We start from the raw sequence: 19314 nt of genomic DNA, 5'->3' as shown, positions 1-19314 counted from the left end.
GGCTTTCTGTTCAACCTATCCATCTCTCTCTTTATTTTCTATCTCTTCCAATGCTCTCTCTCTGCTCTCCATTTATCTCTCCTGTCTCCTCTTGCTGTCCTCTCTCTTCATTTATCTCTCCTCTCTCTCTCTCCATTTATCTCACAGCTCTCTCCTCTCTCTTCTCTTTCTCAATTTATCAGCTTGATCTTTTCACTCTGACTTAGAACTGAGACATTTGTCATCTAGCGTCTGCTGTCCTCTCAACTGCCATGAGGAAACTGGGAAAAACAATGTTATAAAGTTGTTATAACCAGAGATGGTGTGTGTGTGTGTGTGTATTATGTGTGTGTGTTTGTTACAGTATGTGTTTGTTTCAGAATGAAATAGTTTTTCACAAAGTATTCTGGTGACGTGAGTGCTATGAAAGAAACTTCAGCTTAGACAACTTGTGAATGGTACTCTCAATACGGACAGAGCTGGGACAACAGATGGCTTGGTGTCACAGATGTAGTGTGAATAAAAAAACATTCCCACCAACATTTCTCCCGAGCAGAGAACATGATGCAGCACTCACTGTGTATTAATATCATCCTGTAAAGTGCATATTATATTTATGGCATCTACTATTTAATATTTACGTATATGTGACATTTGGTTGACCCGACTGGAATGACTGATAGAAACAGAAAAGTCATTCTCCCTGTGCCCTTGCTGTGAGCTCTATCCTGATTCCATTGCAGTCTTTTCCATGCAGTAATAAACAATTCAGGCGAAAGTTACTCCTTGAATCAGCCTCAAATGCACAGTAAATGTACAGAGTGGTGAAAACTCAGTCTAATGTGTGAACTAACAAGTTGGAGAACCATAAAACAAGAAACTTACTTTAAAAAGTGTAGAAATTAGTCAAAGGTCAAAAAAGAATAAAAGGAGCCACTTGGTGGTAACACAATCGCAATTTTAGTGCAGGCGTCTCCTATTCGTTATAATGGAATGGAATTAGAACCATCTATTGTAGAAGCCAATTACTTCTCCTCTGAACTCGTCTACAACGCCTGTCTTTCAAGTCAAACACAGGCCAGTTAATCAAATCTTCCAGGACGGAGAAAAACTCTTAAGAATACTGTAGGTGATTGAATTCAGTGAAGCAGAAGTGAAAGTAATTTCAAAACTGCTTTCTCTTTTATTCTTTGATGGATTATAAAACATTATGGAAATTCCCACCAATGATCATATGATGTGTTCGACTGTTTCTTTTGGCAGAGTAGTCATTTTAATCTATTATTGCAATTATAACCAATTATGCTTAATTTTCTACTCATTTTACCAGGAACTGCCATGGAAGGTTAAAACATGGCAAATCAGCCTGTAAGGAAAATACAAAAAAATGAACTTCAGTTTTAGAGTCCAGCCATTCAAGTCAGTGTTTCCTTCTTATTAAGTGAATATTTTATTAACTTTCAATTTCTTAAACCAAGTCAAAATGATAAATCAAACGTACAGGGCCACATGGGCCCATTGGTACTTTGTCTGATACGATGTTTTACAGTGGTTGATCTATGGAATTCCCAAAGTCATGTGCAACTACAGCACATTAATTCATAAATATAAAAACTGGAGCATCCAAATTACATTATATTCACAGATTTCAAGTAGATGTCTAGACAATAAGGCGGATGAATAGACCACTTTGGGAGCCACTCCATCTTGTGAAATTACACCTGCAGTAACTGAAGGAATGTATTGCAATGTCTGCCTTTCTGTTTGCCATTCAATCCTGTCTTTATCAGTGGGATAAGGGGAAGCCTGCCCGTCAACCCCTTGCTAATCCCTGAACCATGCCCCTGGGGTCCTCTTTGTGAGGGCTGAGGCTGTCCAGGCACACAGCTTTAGTCAGGACATGGCCTGGATATCATCCCCCCCACCTCGATGCACTCGCTCTTGGCTGTCCAAAACACTCCACTTTGAGCAACATCCCAATTCAATGGGGTTATTTAACTGAGGTTATCTATTCAACCATGACCGCAGGAAATGACCTAACAAATCACCTTGTTCAGGTAGCTACTCAAACTCTCACACTCATTATGTAAATGGATAGCAAGTTTTGTTAATAACAATTGCTACATTCTAGGTTAAGTGCATTCACTGAGGATTTTTTGTAGGAATGCTAATCCTACAAATTCAGTGTGGAACTGGAGTTAGCGTGCTTGGGCTGCAATAAACAAAATGTTTTTGTCAAGAGACTTCCCACCTCAAAAATAGAACATCTTGTTTGAATTTACAACTAGTAAAAACAGGTGTAACAAAATAATGCAATGGCTGTGATGTTTATTTTTTTGTGTATTCGCTGTTGAGGTTTTTTTGTGTAGTCGTTGTAATAGTTACTGTTAGTGGTGGTAGTTTTTGTATAGCTGCTGTTGTAATGGTATTTGTATAGTTACTGCTGTGGTAGTTTTTATGTAGTTGCTATAGTGGTGGTTTTCTTGAAGTTGCTGTAGAGGTTGTTTTTGTGTAATGGTTTTTGTGTAATTGCTGTTGTGGTGGTATTTATATAGCTACTATTGTAATGGTGTTTGTATAGTTACTGTTGTGGTAGTTTTTATGTAGTTGCATTAATGGTGTTTTTTTTTGTTGTTACTGTTGTGGTGGTAGTTATTGTTGTGGTTTTTGAGCCACTAGCTGCTGTTGTAATGGTTTGTGTGTAGTTACTGTAGTTGTTGTTTTGGTGTTTTTTTCTGTAGTTATTATTGGGGTGGCTTTTGTGTAGTTGCTGTTGTGATGGATTTTGTGTAGTGGTTTTTGTCTAGTTGCTGTTTTGATGGTTTTTATGTAGTTACTGTTGGGGTGGTTTTTGTGTAGCTGCTGTTGTGTTTGTTTTTGTGTAGTTATTGTTGGAGTGGATTTTTTGTTGTTGCTGTTGTGTTGGTTTTTGTGTAGTTATTTTTTAAGTGGATTTTGTGTAGTTGCTGTTTTGGTGGGTTTTGTGTAGTTACAGTTGTGTTGGTTTTTGTGTAGTTATTGTTGGAGTGGATTTTGTGTCGTTCCTGTTGTGGTGGTTTTTGTGTAGCTGCTGTTGTGTGTAGTTGCTTTTGTATCCCCATTAATAAGCCTGGCTTGGAAGACAAAGGTGATACATATCCCCATTCCTGTGGGATAAATCCCCGGCCTGACGTCTTTCCCGTCCTACACGTCGTTATATCCCATACACGCCAAGCCTCCCTGGTCACGGAAAACTACACCAGTTCTCTTAATGAGATGGGAGAACAGGAGGCTGATTAGTCGCACACACATGTGAAGGTACACGCTTGCACTCAAACATGCATACACAGACATCACGAACACATACCAAAACAAGCTTGTTAGATGCTGTTGACAACCTCCTGTAGAAGTCCCTCGGAGGTGAGAAGTGAATCGTTTCTCCGCCTCCTGCTCCTCTGGGGAACAGTCGTTCTTGTATTGTAATGAGCTAGATAAGATCGGAAACAAAGCTCGGCTAAGACCGTCCCCAGTCGCTACGCAGCATACCCTGCCTGAGTACTCCACCGCTAAGCCTGAGTGCCCCCGCCCCCATCACCAAGGTCTTTGCTGAATTTGTAATTAAAATGTTGCTGAACGCAAAGCTTCCACACTCAGCTGCTGCGGCTATCTCGCAAACAAACAACACTTGACTTCTTCAGGGGTGGAGAAGCGGGTGAGTAATGCGCCGAGGATTTCAGAAAAAGGGGGACAAGCAGGATTCAACTTGAAGGGCATCCAAAAGTTTTTGGGGATGAAAAATAGGACGGACAAAACAATAAGGAAACCTGAGGAGGAGGAGGCGTAATTGATAAGCTTTCGAGGTCGGAGGAAGAGAGAGAGAGAGAGAGACAGGGATAGAGCCAGAGAGACGGAGGCAGACGTAGCTTTAGGCGATGGAGTGTCCCAGATGAACTGCCTGAATATTGAAATTATTTTGGGTTGCCGCTTTTCTCGCAGTCAATGCAAAATACATTTCTGACCAAGCATGTGTGCACCCCAATCACACCCCCTACACCCACCAAACCTCTCCACACAAACAGAAATATCCCATTGACCGCAATCATGGTCATCAACTATGTGGTTGTTTTCATTTTCCAAAATTAGAATAAAAGTGGACCACTCTGAAATACCTACAGTACATTACACATGACTGCCTCCCACAACACGCATACAGAATATTCCCCCTTTCCACAGTCAGCATTTCCCGGTAATGGTATAATTGCTGTGGCACCACGGGAGGGGTGCAGAGCTCCCCTATAATTGTAAAATAGCTGCCAGACTTATCAGATCCCTCACACTCCTACCAAAACACAGTGGCACTATCCGGCGCAGTGAAACCTATATCTTCTGCCATGTAATTAAACGGGGGGGGCGGGGGCACAGATCCCAGGAACAGATAGAGTCCTGCTGAGATCTTCTTACTTCTCTCATCCCCTCTCCAAACTCATCCCCTCTTCTCATCCCTTTCTTTTTTATCCCCTTTCTTCCCCGTGGACAGCTCCACTACAGAGCTATTACTGCCAATCAGCTAATGGACCCGATGTCTTTGAAGAAGACACTTTACAATTAACTGCTATTAGCACTTGGGACCTTAATCAGAGTCAGCAACATGCACAGCACGTGAGAGTAGAGGGAAGAGCGGGGGTTTCTCTGTCTCGTCCAAATAATATTTTCTCCATCCCTTCTCCGGTATTTTCGTGTCCATTAACCCTTTTGTTCCTCTGTCCGTTTCTCTTGTCTCTATTCTTCTTCACCAACTTCTATTAAGAAATTTAAATTTGCGCAAAGCAGGGAGTAATAAATATAGTTGGCTCATTAGTGTTGCGCTCAGTGTTTCTTAGGGTCAGGGTAGAAAAGGTATGGTTGGAGGTTCATGAACACATCCCGAAGGGTTGAGAAGGTTTAGGTTCTAAAGTATGACTCACCGTGACCCCCCCTGAGTGAGGCTGGCGAGCGGTAGATTGAGATGGGTGCAGACGGGTGATGCCGTGTGTCTTGTAGGTGATGCTCGGGGCTGGTGTACGACAGCGCCTGCCCAGGAGGTCCGGCAGCGGCCATGCTGTTGTCCTGCCTCCCCCTGGGAGAAGAGCTCCACACAGACCCAGCGATACATCCCAGAGTCAGAGACCACATCCATGGGCTCATGCGCAATCGGAGGGGGCTGGGGAGGCGGTACATGCCACCCCCTTCCCCGGAGCCTCGCGGCAGCTCGGCACCGGCGGAACGAAGCATGATCCGAGCCCGAAGGACAGACGACGGATGTACAGGAAAAACTCCACAGAAACCTGGCTCATGATGGAGACATCCCCATACTAAGACCCCTCCGAACCTGAGTCCACCTGGTTTGACTACTTTACCCAGGTTCAGGTCCGGCTTCAGTTTCAGCTAAGCCAACAGAGGTCCGGCTCTGAAGTCACTCCCAAGGGAGAGTCAGTGAATTTCTACTTCACCGTTTGCAGCTTATGGAAAGTAAACGAGGTGGGGGGGGGGTCTCAATCTCCGACAGGTTTTCCCAAATGTAAGCAGACCAAGGCTCTTAACAAGAGTTTTTCCTTGTCACGTCCTGATTTGTCCCAATGGAACCATGCCTTGGGTTTGCCTTTCACGCTCACACAATCCTCACGCTCGTTGACCTAAAGGTGAAGAAAAATAACCGTCGTTTTTTCCCCCTGTGAAGAAACGGAAATTGGAGGACTCTCTCTTCCTAGGGTCTTTGTGCGTCGTTGGGTACAGCTCCTTGTGCTCTCCTGGCTGCGAGGGTATCTCCTGCGCTCGGTCACTTGCTCTCTCGTTTGCTGGCTCCCTCACAGTCTGATGTGGCGCACTCTGCATGTGTCTCCAGCAGCTATCAGGCGCACATGGCAGAGCGTCCGCCCCTCTCTCTCTCTCTCTCTCTCTCACTCACTCAATCTAACACACACGCACACACAAAATCACCACCTCGTCCGCACCCGTCCACGCATCGTCCACGATGAGCCACTGCTGTTTTGAAAAAACAGAAACTAGCACGTAATGGATAGACTGCTTTGTCAACGTTGGCTGTCTAGCGCGCCGGTCCACTGCAGAGCTCCAAAGTCGCTGCAGTGTAGATACAGATAATCCCCCTTTTCTTTTCTCGCCTCTCAATTTCTTCTTCTCCCATCTGGGGGGTTGGGGTCGTCCCGGTGGTTCCACTCGCCTCCGCCAGACTGGGGCTGAGCACCTGAGCGCAGCCTCCTCGTTGGGAGAAGGGAACCCTAATCGGGTCTTTCACGCGCAACGGCGGGCAGTACCAGTACCGAGGGAGCCAAGGGGGAGAGAAAGAGAGAGAAAGAGACGGAAGGAGAGAAGCAGACGAGGAGATGCAAGGGGGGAGCAAGAGAGAAAGAATCAGAACGGTGAGCTAGGCTCAGGTGAAGCTAAGCAGGGAGGGTTTGTAGAAGGACTTAATACAAACGGGGCAGTGAAATGAAAATCCTCATACAGAAGGCTGGGGTGGTTGCTGCTGCAGAAGAAAAGCACGCCTAGAGAGGTTCATAGGAAGGAGGCAAATGTGCAGGAGGTATAAAGAGACTTGGAAGGACAAATGGGAGGGGAGAAATGAACAAAATGTGAAAAAGCAGGTGAGACAAAAAGAAGGAGAATCGGAGGAAGATGATAGAGACAGAGTGAGAAAGCAAGGCAGAGTTAGAGAGACAAAAAGAACGAGAGACAGAATGAGAGAACTTAAAGCCGAGTAGTATGTGGAGCTGCCTGCTCAGCCCTGGTCAGAATAGGAATCAAATCTCTGTGTCCTGCTGTGTCCCATGACAGCAAACCCAAACTGACAAGGGAATATTCTAATGGAAAATGTTTTGATCATCCTTGCTTTACTGTGGTTCTGTTCCCCTTCCGATCGCATTAGGATACACATGCTGTATGGAGCCACCAACCATGCTTCCCAAAATAGAAAATTAGGGAACTAACAAGCTTAAGGTGCAAGAGAAGCGCTGATGTTTCCACTCATAACAGAACAAGCGCTGGGAATCAAATTAGGAGAATACATTCGATGCTATTTCCAACCATCCATTTGTGACTTTACCAAAGGAACTATTCTATTGGGAGTTTACTGTTGATGTAGGGACATTGAAAATTTGGTTAAGACCTGGAACTGTATTTTTAATGCTAGTTCAGACCCACGCTGATCTAATGCTCTTCATTCTTAAATAAAAAATGTAATAAATAAATTCAACCGGGACTTGACGCACGTCTTGTAGTCTATGCATAATGCAAACATTTCTCGAATGTCAACATGAAACAGCTTTACAAACAATATGCCAGGAAGTCCAGACCTTCTCTGTCAATTTATGGAAAACAAGGAGGAAACATTGGTGTGTGTGTGTGTGTCTGAGTGCTTTAGCATGCGTGTGACTGACTGTCCATATATAATACAATGTGGAGGGCTGGCAGCATGCAATTCCAGTCTTAATGGACATTCAAATGTTAGACTCCTTGCCTTTAGTTCTGGGTTTGATTATGTCTATCTGGGCTCTACCTCCCAACCAGGCCACACAGTTAACTACTGATGGTATGTAGAATCCTGTGAATATCTCTCCTACAGATGACAGTCAATTGTCTAGGTGCAGTAATTGCATATTCAGATGAAATACCAGGTGCCCAGTTAACATATGTCACCTTAGTGCTTCCAGAGTTTCTTCAGACCTTCATACTAACCCAACGTAAAAAAAAAAAAGTACTTATGCAGATCCTCAAAAATTTAAGGTGGGAAAAAAGGGAGAAGAATAATTGCACACGTTAAAGGGTTTGAAATCCAATAATTGTGTAGGTTAAGTATCGGGAATGCAACCCTGAGCGTTGCATAGGTGCTCGTTTTTCACTGCTGCTATTTTTCTGTCCCATTAAATCCAGACAAAACTCTTTGGTAGATTTTGCCCAAGGCAGGGCTAGGGGACAGATTTCTGACTGAAAATATAATGAGTCAAAAACATGATTTATGTATCTCTGTAATAAACATGCTAGGGACTGAGAAATCGTCTTTTCATTACAATAATACATTAAATGATTGTAATTTCAGCTAGCGCTAAAAGCTACAAATGGCCATTTACATCAATCATTTGCATTTAGTGGCAGAATTATATTATTTATTGAGCTAGCATTAATATTTTCTTTGTCATCCATCAACAGTTATTTTTTGATGGTGAGGTAAACAGTTGCAAAATGCAACATAATGGGATATTTTTTTTTTTATCTCTCTTACACACATAGAAGAAAAAAAACCACACACTAGCACATGATAACCATGATATAATAACTATGAAACTTTGGAACCACCTGCAGGACACTTCTGCCATTTAAAGTGACAACGGCAGTCAGTCACTATTTTGGCACGCGCACACACACACACACAATAGGCCGAGTCCTTGCATCCAAATGTACCAACGTTCTTGCAATGTACATAGCCCTGATCGAAACTGTCACCATCTTCCTCCTCCACATGTGAAAGGCATTTAAGGCAATAAGCATTTGAAACTAGACAGACTGAATATTTTGAGTAATAGAAATATGCAATCCCCCGCTTGGTACAGAAATGCATCAGTCACTTCAATGTACAGTAGCGATGAAATATTCAACAACACTAGCTGTTACTTACACAGGTAACTAAACAGTTTCACATCTCTTTCATCCTGTCCCTGACAGAAGCACAGTTTTGGAAACTAAATATTTTACGAAATTCTTATGCAAATGCGGTGCGGTTCTGCTGAAGGAATCTGTAAGTAACTGCAGAGACAGTTCAAACGAGAATGAAGAGTCCATTAATAAAGTGTGTACAGGCATGAAGTCTGGCTTTAAGACGTGATGTAAATTCTAACACATCACAATTCTGCAAAGGTATCTGGGTTTATATTGCATCAAAACTAAAACATTTCTTTGCATTTCTTCTCTCTAAACTGCCCTCGCTCTGTCGCTCACCTCCTCCATCTCTGTCTTCTACCTTATGCCTCATCCATCTCTCATTCTGTTCCCCATCTCTCCCTCTGTTCCCCATTTCTCCCTCTGTTCTCCAGCGCACTCTCTCTCTGTAGGGGGCCCTGTTATGTCCCCACACAGTCATCTGTCAATATGTGTAGCTTATTTCAACAGCCATCAGGGTCTTTGACCTCCTCCATAAGGACGCAGTCACACAGTTGGCCCAGTTCTCCTCTTTTGGCTGTCATTGTGAATATGATTTTGTTCTCATCTGCCCACTAAAATAAAGGTGAAATATACATATTTAATTACTTTGCGTGTCCTCAACGTCATGCTTACGCTGCCCAACATTGACTGATTTATTTAATTAAAAAGAAGTAACGTCGAATAACTATGATTATGCATGCAACCTCCTCACTCAGGGAGAGAAGGGCTAAGCTTTGTCCTCCTTCATATGCATATCTTATACATGACCCAGCTGTGATCATTTGGTATGTGATGTAACAACTAAATTGTCACATCTAAAGTTGTAGGTTATATTTGTTACCGTGTTTCAGAGGACGTCTGACCAGGAGGAATCCAACTGTTTTCTTTATAACCACCGAATATAAGTCCTAGATCACAAAGCAATGTGGAAAGGAAGTCATATTTCGGTAGCCGCAAAGAACTTTGCAAACGACTCAATTACAACCGGCATATAAATGACGTGATTAAAAACAGCACGTGTGACCACGCCGTCGTAAACTACGTCATAATGAAGTCACTGCAATCCTTGCAGCCCTCTGGGGAGGTTCCATGTCAAACGTGACAACAACCTCCTGATAAAAACTGGCGACTCCCATGGACATGCTATGATCCTCTTGATTGAGACCTGAATTGATGGAGGAGATGAAAGGGGCCTGGGCTGAAGAGGCTGATCTGTATGCACGCGAGACAGTTGGCTTCAGCTGGGTTGTCTTTGGTGTTGTTTTTCGCCTGAGGGGAAAAGACTCCGCTATGGCATGCAGACTGCATACAGGATACGTTGGGAGAGAGAGCTACTGTCAGCAGCAGGCTTGGCCACAGCTCCGCGTTTTACACGGGCTTCAGTCTCTTCCCTACACATCCCTGTTGAAATGAGACAAGAGCGTGTGGTTTTGCAGTGCTACAGAGTTTGACTGAGCCAGATGTTTTATTGAACTCTGTAAACCAAAACGGATATGGAGTTGCCGTAGATAAAAGCGTACTGTAGCTAACTACGGGGGTGGGGTTCAAATCTATTGTTTGAATCTATTGTTTGATTGGGTAAAGGGATTCAACCAAGGTGGAAGGAGATGATGCAACCACAGGCAACACTGGTTTATTCCAATATTCCAAGTTTCTTATAAATATTTAAATTTGTGTGTGTGGGGGGTTTATGGTTTTGCATGTGTGAGACTGTATGTTTGTTGTTATGTATATATGTGTGTGTGTGTGTGTGTGTGTGTGTGTGTGTGTGCATTCACAGTGGTGCACGTGTGTGTCTATGGGACTACAGTCTTTTTTCAGATGTCATACACATGGTTGCCAACACCAGTAAACCCCTCACCAGCAGTGTAGTGCATTTAGAGACAGCCAATAAGGGGAATTACAGCAAATCAATGGCACCAGTCAATAGAACACAGTCTGCTCATCACTATAGGAAGGCTTTACTACCTTCATCATGAAAGAGGAGAGGTCAAGAGTTATCATTAACTCAGACATCAGCATGTTTGTTTACTGCTCACACAGGCAAACACACGCACGCATTTGCAATCGTCAAGCACACACATGCACACACACGCACACACACATACATACATACATACATACACGGACAGACACACTGTTCATGGTTGTGTGTGCATAGAAAGACAAACTATAGTCCTACTGCTTTTTGTTTTTGCAGTCCAGCCTATTGGAACACTTATGACTGAAAGGTCATCTTTTTCAACTGCATGTTTATTTGCTTATTTTTATGCCCATTATGCCATGGTGAACTGATTTTTCAATTCGGGGCACCAACAATTCACAAAAAACTGTCAGACAAGCGTATCTCCCCAACTGACATCCATATGAAGATATTTCAGACATCAGAATATAAACAGAGCAAAAATAACATCAACTGAAGACACACACAAAATGGTTTTACTCCTTTCTAACCACATAATGCACTGCAGATAATCTTAAGCTATAATAGAATACAAGGATGCTAAGATGGAAGCACCAACAAATACAATTTGTCAGTCTGTCTGTCATTCTGTCTGTCTGTCCTATCATGGTATATAAGGAGAGATGAATATGGCAGTGTCAGCAGTGTATGCAGATCTGTTAGCAGCTAACAGAAGAGTCCTGGTGGGATACAAATGACAGTCTATCATCTTCTAATGTCATTGCAGGAGAGACATTGTCCCATTCGTCTAATTATTCACAGTTCTCAGTGAAAACCGTGTCACACGTTAGAACGTTGGGAATGCAGGATGCTGAACGAGGATGTACAAGTAAAACACCAATTAAATAAATGTGTTCTACTTCCATCCAGATTTTGGTCACGGTCACATTCATTTTGGAAATCGTTTTAACAACATGAGTGAGATAAATTGAATATAATTTAAAAACCACTTTCTGTCAGATGGAGACAAGAACGAAAGGCAACTTGCAAACAAGCAGACATATCTAGTAAATTCTTCAAAAATGTATATTATTCTGGCAATAAGGGCATTCACAACATTGCACTTAAACAAACATTTCATAATAAATGTATTTACTTGGAAAGATCACCCAGTTCTACTAGTGATTCGGCCTGGACAAATGTGTCACCCTGATCAAGATTTACCACTTCTCTATCACCTTTCTGCTGGTATGTTTTTTTAGTGTGTGGGCAGTGCTTGATGGAACTGAATTACACAAATACTATTAAAACACTATTAAAACATCATTACACCACTGAGCGAACCTAATTATTTCTGTTAGTTTCCTTGAGTATCTCCCGATGGACATCAAGCAAGGGGAGAGAGTTGCTCAGAAATCCAGCCGAGGATTGATTGTATTGTAATGCATTTGAGTCTGGTTCTGGGCAAACTTCCACATACTTCCACTCTTTATTGTTATCTTGCTCTAAAAGCAGTAAACAAACATAATCACCCTCTCACATTCATGCTTCAATCTCTCCAGCACTTTTTCCTTTACTGAGAAAGAGACAGAAATATGCCAAGCTTGTTTCCAGAAACAAAAAAAAAATCTGAAGACCGTAAAAGAAAATTGCTTAGTGGTTGACTGCTTTCAGTGTTCTCCACCTGCTTAAAAGGCAATAGCACTTGTGATGAACATCCTGCTCTGCAGTGCTAGGCTTCCAGGCAGGTGTTCCAGCAATTTGACTAAAATAAAACAGATGGAAATTAATGTTCGGTAGAAGTGCATTCGGGAGTAATGGGTGGGGTTTATAACTAAACTGGTTAATCAATTTTACCTCTCACTGAGACTGGAGGGATCATTTTTCACGTTCAAATCATATCAGGATGAGAGATTCAAAAAATTAACATGTTGGGTCTTTTGTCATGGCTGTGCTTTATTGTGTGTTTTATTGCGTAAAGCCATTATTTTAAAGAAGGCTATACCGGATGATACAGATTTCTTGTTTTTTTACTTGTGCATAAAACACATATGCAATATTTTGCGTGCTTTCTAATGCAATATTTTCCCGAAAGACTGCATGTATTATACAATTCTGCGGTCTCTCCGGGTCTCTGTAGGACCGTGGGTCTTGACTAGGTTCAGAGCATCACCTGACAAACGGTACTGATCATTGAGAAGACGAGACTATCTCTGTGTTTTACAATGTGCGCGTGGCCGTGGGTTCACTGCGATCGTCTGGGACCTGAAGGTCTTTTCAAACATCAGGCAGATTGATGGGAGCGCGTGAGGGGAACGGTCGCATTGACCGAACGATGACACGTGTCAAACCCATCCCGTGGCTCAGGCCGCGCCAAAAATGACAAGGCGTTTCCTTCGGTGTGCCTTCCTGTCCAGACGCTGGCAGCAGCGTCAAAAACCAATTTGATGAGGCGATGACGTCTCTTCTCACACTGCTACCTCAGAAATAGGCGAGAGGTCTGACACAATCTAGGTCTGGGAGACAAATATACTACATAAATGATGTTTCATTTGCAGATATGTTGCCCCGCTGGCATCGGACCTCTCACTGTTCAGGCGTTCTGATGGAGTTCTGCTCTCATGTTTGTTGAAGTTTCCCTCAGCAAGACAGTATTTGGAAGAAAGGACAAATATGAATTAAGTTAGGAACTGGAATCAAAGGGAAGCAGGAAGTTGGTCGGTGGTGGTGCAGCAGCCTGATACAATTATCAGCTGTGTGCAATGCACCGAGACACACGTAACCACGGGAACCCTAATTAGCATCCTGTTTGTGAAGTTCCCCCTGCTTCCGCTCAGCTTCTAAATGACACGCTCAACAATCATTATTAATTTGCTTCTAATTTGGGTTGTTATATATTGATTTTGGGGGGCGAAATGGTCCCTGTAACACAAGTATGGTGATACTGCCGGTTGCTTAAAGTGATAAAAAAAAAGGTCAAAGGTATCAGCTTAATACTTTTATCAGCAAGGAGAGCCGTGGTCATTTGGGGTTCTTGATTTAGAAATCTGATTAGGGGTGTAGAGCCAAAGGTCACATGGTATTTGTAAATAGCCACGTTCAACACACATCAGATGTTGGGATTCAGTGGTAAATTGTCTAATGGTGAACGTCAAACCAAGATGTCTCCAACAAACACTTGCAATGTCCTGAAATGAACATTGTGTTACATACTTTAAAGCAGTAAACAGCTTTGTCAACAGCTTTGTACAATGGAATAGAGGCACATTCGAAAAGGCAGTGAGGAACTTAATTGCCAGGATGCAGACATGGAGAGTAAAAAAGTGAAGAGAAGAATTGAAAAGGATCACATAATAAGAGCAGCACAAGACCCAGTGAAAATACCTTAAGGAATACCAAAGACAGAAAATAGGTTTTGGCCTATTTTTTGTATCGGATCGTGTTACTTCGCGATCTCCTCTGTCTTTTGGTATGTTACTTTCTCAGTTTCTGTCTTTGTGACTGTAAATCTCAGGAGCTAAAGACACAACCGCAAGCGTGCAAGAAAGCTGCATCGAATTCTCTGGTGCCGTATCAAAGGTCCTCATATTTCACCATACCCTAAGACAAAGAGATGTCTATTATCACTTCCTTGTGTAAACACAAACGATGGAGCGAAACCTGCAAACAAAGGCAAGTCTCTGTGGGCGATAACATCTGCTGTGGCTATCTCCTCTGAGATGGAGTACTGAGATAACAAAGGATCCTAATTGATTTCTCTGCCTCCTCTTGTCTCCTGGTGCATGGTAATTGAATAGGCCGTTACGTTAAGAGATTAGTGTTGGCCTTGGGCTGTTTAAAGAACGGGGGGTTTAAGGTGCAGGGTATTTACGGCATGGTTATAAGCGGCCTGTAGTGAATCCCTTATGTATCGCAGCCCAGAATTTGACTTCACCGTTCAAACTTCATCATGCTAAGTTCTGATAACTGACATTAAAGGTAGAGATTTAACTCAGTCTGACCTTCAAATTCAGAAGTATTTTATAAGCATTAAAGAACAACCCCATTTCCGAAAAGAGTTGGGATGCTGTGTAAATTGGAAATGAAAACAGAATTGAAAATAGTAAAATATGTTGTCTATTTTCTATTGAACATTGGGTTTAAATTATTTGGCAATCATTGCATTCTTTACCTTTTACACAGCATCCCAACTTTTTTGGAAATGGGGGGTTCTATATTAAACCTGTTTAAATTCTTAACATTTTTACAGTGTGGCAAAAGTGCAAAAAAAGTTATAAATGTAAATATGTTATTGTAAATGCCAATTCAACAATTAGATTTGGCATTAAATGCACACAATATATTTAATGTTGTTCCAATATACATATATATTTTTAAAAGGTTTCCACTTGCACATTTGTATGTTATTACAGTTGTAGAGAACACACAAAGCCTTGATGACAGACAGATTGTCCACCATAGCTTTAACTTGACCTTAGCCTTTACCTGTTGTACTGGTGTGGCAATTGAAAGATACAAACTGACAAACGTATCCTCAAGGATTGACATTTCATGACATGAAAAGTCAGTGTATGAAACGTACACCGCGAGCCTGCGGCAGTGGCTAGCTAGCAAGAACCTCTCCGCAGAAAGATCTCCGTCTGAACTGAACACAGTGAGTCAGAATGAGAGCCTCTTTATGTCTTTGACATTTTGTCTGAGTGTGTTGGACAGCTTCCAGTAAAATGGGAAGAAAGAAAGATGGACGCCGCTGATAGCATGCTATCAGGGCGCCCGCCCATAACCGTGCCTTGGCACATTCATCACCATCTCTGCCTGTTTGTTCCCCAGCCCACATTAAGGGGCCCTCACATTTGAGTCTTCTTGATCTAAATAGAAATTGATTTATTGTCATTGGTGGCAGGCTCTGGTGCTTCTCTCTGCCTTTGGAAATGAATGCCTCCCACACCCTACAGCAGTTCTCACTCTTTTACCTCACAACGCTAACTGAGGAGTGGAAAGCGGGGACCGGAGGTTGAGGCGATGTTTCAGCAGCAACTGCCGACATGGAAGATGTTGCCTCGTTAGGACTCGGATGTCGGAGTGGCCTCTCGCATTCAACGGGACAGATTGAAGTTCTGTGTCGATGCCATTAAAATGTGCATACTCCACGTTGAGTATTATAAACTGCCAGGTATGAGGAGCAACTAAATACAACATGACAGAAACAACTGCGAGAAACTGTCATCTCAAGGGCTTGTGTACATGCGCGCATGCAGCTTAGAGGGCAGAGAATACAGGCTGGTGGAACGCACCAAAGGTCCAACATTGACGTGGCTCTGTGCCCTGTTCGTTAAAGCGTGGGAGAGCAGGGCTCTGTGAATCACTCACTACTCACCTCCACAAAAATCCCCCTAATCTGCATGGATGTTTTGCTGTTAGGAATGACACATAAACAGATGACACACTAATAAGTCCCTCCTGGAGTCTGCTGAGATGTTTTTGTAAAATCAGCGCAGGCTTAAAATGTTTGAGTTAATTATTGCATTTTGCGTGACTGTATGCAGTGATCTTGTCAAACGTGTCACAAGAATGCACTGACGAAGAAAAACATTTGTTGGCACGTGTCTTGATTGAACCATATTGTGTGGTAAATGTAAATTGGTCCAAAGTACAAGCGGAAGCAATGGGGTGGTTTTTTGATGATGAAAAGGATTCAACTGGCAGTCTCTTCAGAAATGATCATCGAAATAGTTCAGGGATTGGTCAGTCATGCAAGCCCTCTGATAATATTTAGCGGGCATCCTAGAGGGACTGAATAACTGTATCTTCCCAGCATTTAGCAGACTCACAGCAGTAGTTACTCTGCACATTTTCATACTTTGACTAAAGGGCCCCACATGGGAATCGAACCCAAAATCCAGTCTTTGCGAGTACTGTGTGCTACCAATTGAGCCACACTGGGACATCATTTCATTTCAATTCCCCCTTCCCTTTTTCCTTTTCAGTGAACATTATTTCAAAAGCATTTTCAATTAAAGTGAAATGAGTGCTATAGCTACAGTATTATCACAGTTCCGCAGGCCCTGGCATTTTCCTGGCGGGTTCTTTGATCGCCATGGAAACGGCCTCATCATCATCATGGCTACCTTCTGCTGCTACATGTAATTTTCCAACATGTGAGGAGCACTGATAGTGCTCAATCAATAGCCGGGGCAAAGACGGGGGAGGGGTTTTTTAGGGGGACAAACTGGGGGGGGGGGGGGGGGGGGGGCTTCATCTTTCTATAGGAATGGATGAGACTACCGGCTGGGCAGAGATAGTGTGTGAGAGAGGGAGGGATAGAAGGGGAGAGGGACGGAGAAAGACAAGCGAGAGAGGGCTGAAAATGAGGGAGCAATGCGTTCCACACCTGAAGGCACTGACATACTGAGTTCCGTTCTGTGCATCAGCTGAGGGGCTCATGGGTAGATGAAGAATGTCCTAGTCTTCAAACAGACTCCATGCTCGCGGTTCGGCACTGCTGAAACATCCCCTCCCTCTTACTCCCTCTTTTTTATTCCTTTCTTTTTCTCTCTGTTGTACACCTGTATTTTTCAGTCCTCCAGCTCGCGTATCTAGTGTACAAAGTTTCAACGAAAGACACATACCTAAATTGTCTCTATGGGATTTAATTAAAATTGCAGTGAACTTTCACTTTGTTCTAACTAATTGAGCGTTGCCTGCATCCGTATCAATCAATCTGAAAATCGTGTTCTTCCAAACTCCAAAAAGACAACTGAACCTGTACCTAACAGTATCTCAAATTTAAAGAGCACAGAAATAAGCATTTTTGACATGTATTCACAAATCCAATTTGAAGCACTCAGCTGTTATGGTGGTCAATGACAAATCTCAAAAGCTAATCAACACAACTATGAGGGATTTCCAACCCGTGCGCTACCAGCTTACATAAACACAGAGGCCTTTCAACTCTGCTTCTCCTCCACTGGTAGACATATTGTAAGAGGGAACAAGCAACATGCAATGTGCATATAAAGGGGCCAATATGTAACATCAGGGTCAACTTTTCCAAATGGTTTAACATTATTTGAAATGAGATATTCTTGCAGCGCAACTTAACCAAATAAAGTGTTTGCAGCTTTGCTGTAGTGGTAAGTTTTCATTCATGAATTTGGGCAATGCTAAGAACGCAAATTACAGCCTGGGACAGAGCTGAATAATGGATGGTTGGGAAAAAAATTACTCTATGTGCATTCTGGAATAAATGTTAGTGAGTTTTCAGAAAAATAAGATTTTTGGACAAACAGTACCTTTAATAACAGCTCCAAACAGTGTTCCACTATAAGAACGTTTCACTGGCACCATACGTTTATAAAAAACGTACTTCCTGAATTTTTGCCAGGAGAGTTTTTTCCTGGTATCCACTCATGTGTCGTCGCAGTGGGAGGATAATTATCAGATTTTTGTCAATCTACCCACATCACCTCTTTTGTTATTGTGCTGGCCATACTTCTAGCAGTGAGATTAACCATCCATTTCAACAGACAAGAGTAAAGCTTGACAGAGACATTTTTGATTGTGGTGTGACGGTTTAGTTGTGATGGTCAGTATAAATGCAGGGGTGGAAAGAAAGAGAGAGGCGCATTTACTCTACAGAGGAACTTTCTAGTTCAACTTCAGTCACATTTTGTTGACAAATTTCCATCCCTTCGTCTTATAAAAAACAGGACACGTTGACTCCACAGTGTATTATTTAGTTGTCCTAACTTCCTGGATCCCCATCGGGGCAGAGATTGGTGCCACCCACATTTGAAGCCCCTAGTAAGTACAATTCCTTGTTCCTGCTTCCTCAACCACAATCAAGGCTAGGCCGGGGGGAACATCTGCGGACGTGTCCAACTTTCATGAGCTGAACAACTTTAGGGCTTTTAACGATGGGAATTCATTTAACGTATGCATGACTCTCACGGCGGCGCCTGTGTTAACGAAAAGAGGACGGACTGGAACCGTTACAACAAGACTCAATTGTTAGTATAGGAAGAGAAAAGGGAAGAGGTAGGAGGGAGCGTGGCGACTAAGGCTGCTAAATAAAGAATGAGGTAATAAAGCGGGGAAGTGGTATGCTGCCGCCAAGAGATCCCATTTAGAACCATCCTTCAAATATTTATCTTTGTCAGGCTACTCAGCCATCTGAGACAGATATTGTTCCTTCTCCAAATAACTGATTGATGTCGTGTGCGTGCGTCTCAGTGTGCCCGTGTGTGTGTGTGTGTGTGTGTGTGTGTGTGCGCATGCATGTGTCTGGACTGTGTGTACGTGCGTGTTCATGCCTTTATGAACACCCCCTGAAGCCAATCTTATACACGTACGTCCATCTCAGCAGAGCCCCCGACTGGCGTCAGCGAAGCATTATGGGCCGCTCGTAATGTTTATGTTGACAAAGTGTTATTAAGTCACAGGCCTGTTTCAGTGCCTCAGGCTCGCTGTTGCCTTTCTGCCGAGGAGAACAACATATCGATGAAATAAGCAGAAGTGATTTGACTGATGTGGCGTTTATGGCGAAGTGAGTGCAGCGCGTCCGGGACAGAACAGCACACCGCCTCCCGGTCAATACAGATCAGGAGGGAAAGAATTAAAGGAATGCCTTACACAGCCACGGTAAGAGCCGAAAACCACAGATTTCATTTTCCCCTCTCTCTCTCTCTCTCTCTCTTCCTCTTTTTCTTTCTATAACAGATTAGAGTTAGTGTAATCCTATTATAGATAGTTTTTATTCATAT

At 42.8% G+C, this 19314-nt stretch overlaps 1 protein-coding gene across 25 annotated transcripts in view; it reads right to left on the bottom strand.

Annotated features, from left to right (window-relative positions):
• nrxn3a (neurexin 3a) overlaps window positions 1-19314 on the bottom strand; it is a 336640-nt gene that overhangs the window by 108989 nt on the left and 208337 nt on the right. For 2 of the 25 annotated variants that reach the window (XM_010878620.5, XM_010878621.4), the window contains exon 1: window positions 4923-6260. The exons of 22 other annotated variants lie outside the window; for them this stretch is intronic. In XM_010878620.5, coding sequence (XP_010876922.3) covers window positions 4923-5229 — 307 coding nt within the window. In that variant the 5' untranslated portion in view covers window positions 5230-6260. Of the gene's footprint in view, window positions 1-4922; window positions 6261-19314 lie in introns of those variants that run through there. One more of the 25 variants, XM_020054232.3, reaches the window with a different exon arrangement.

Source organism: Esox lucius, chromosome 15, assembly GCF_011004845.1.
Source record: "Esox lucius isolate fEsoLuc1 chromosome 15, fEsoLuc1.pri, whole genome shotgun sequence".
NCBI lineage: Eukaryota > Metazoa > Chordata > Actinopteri > Esociformes > Esocidae > Esox > Esox lucius.
This window is presented reverse-complemented; position numbering and strand designations above follow the sequence as displayed.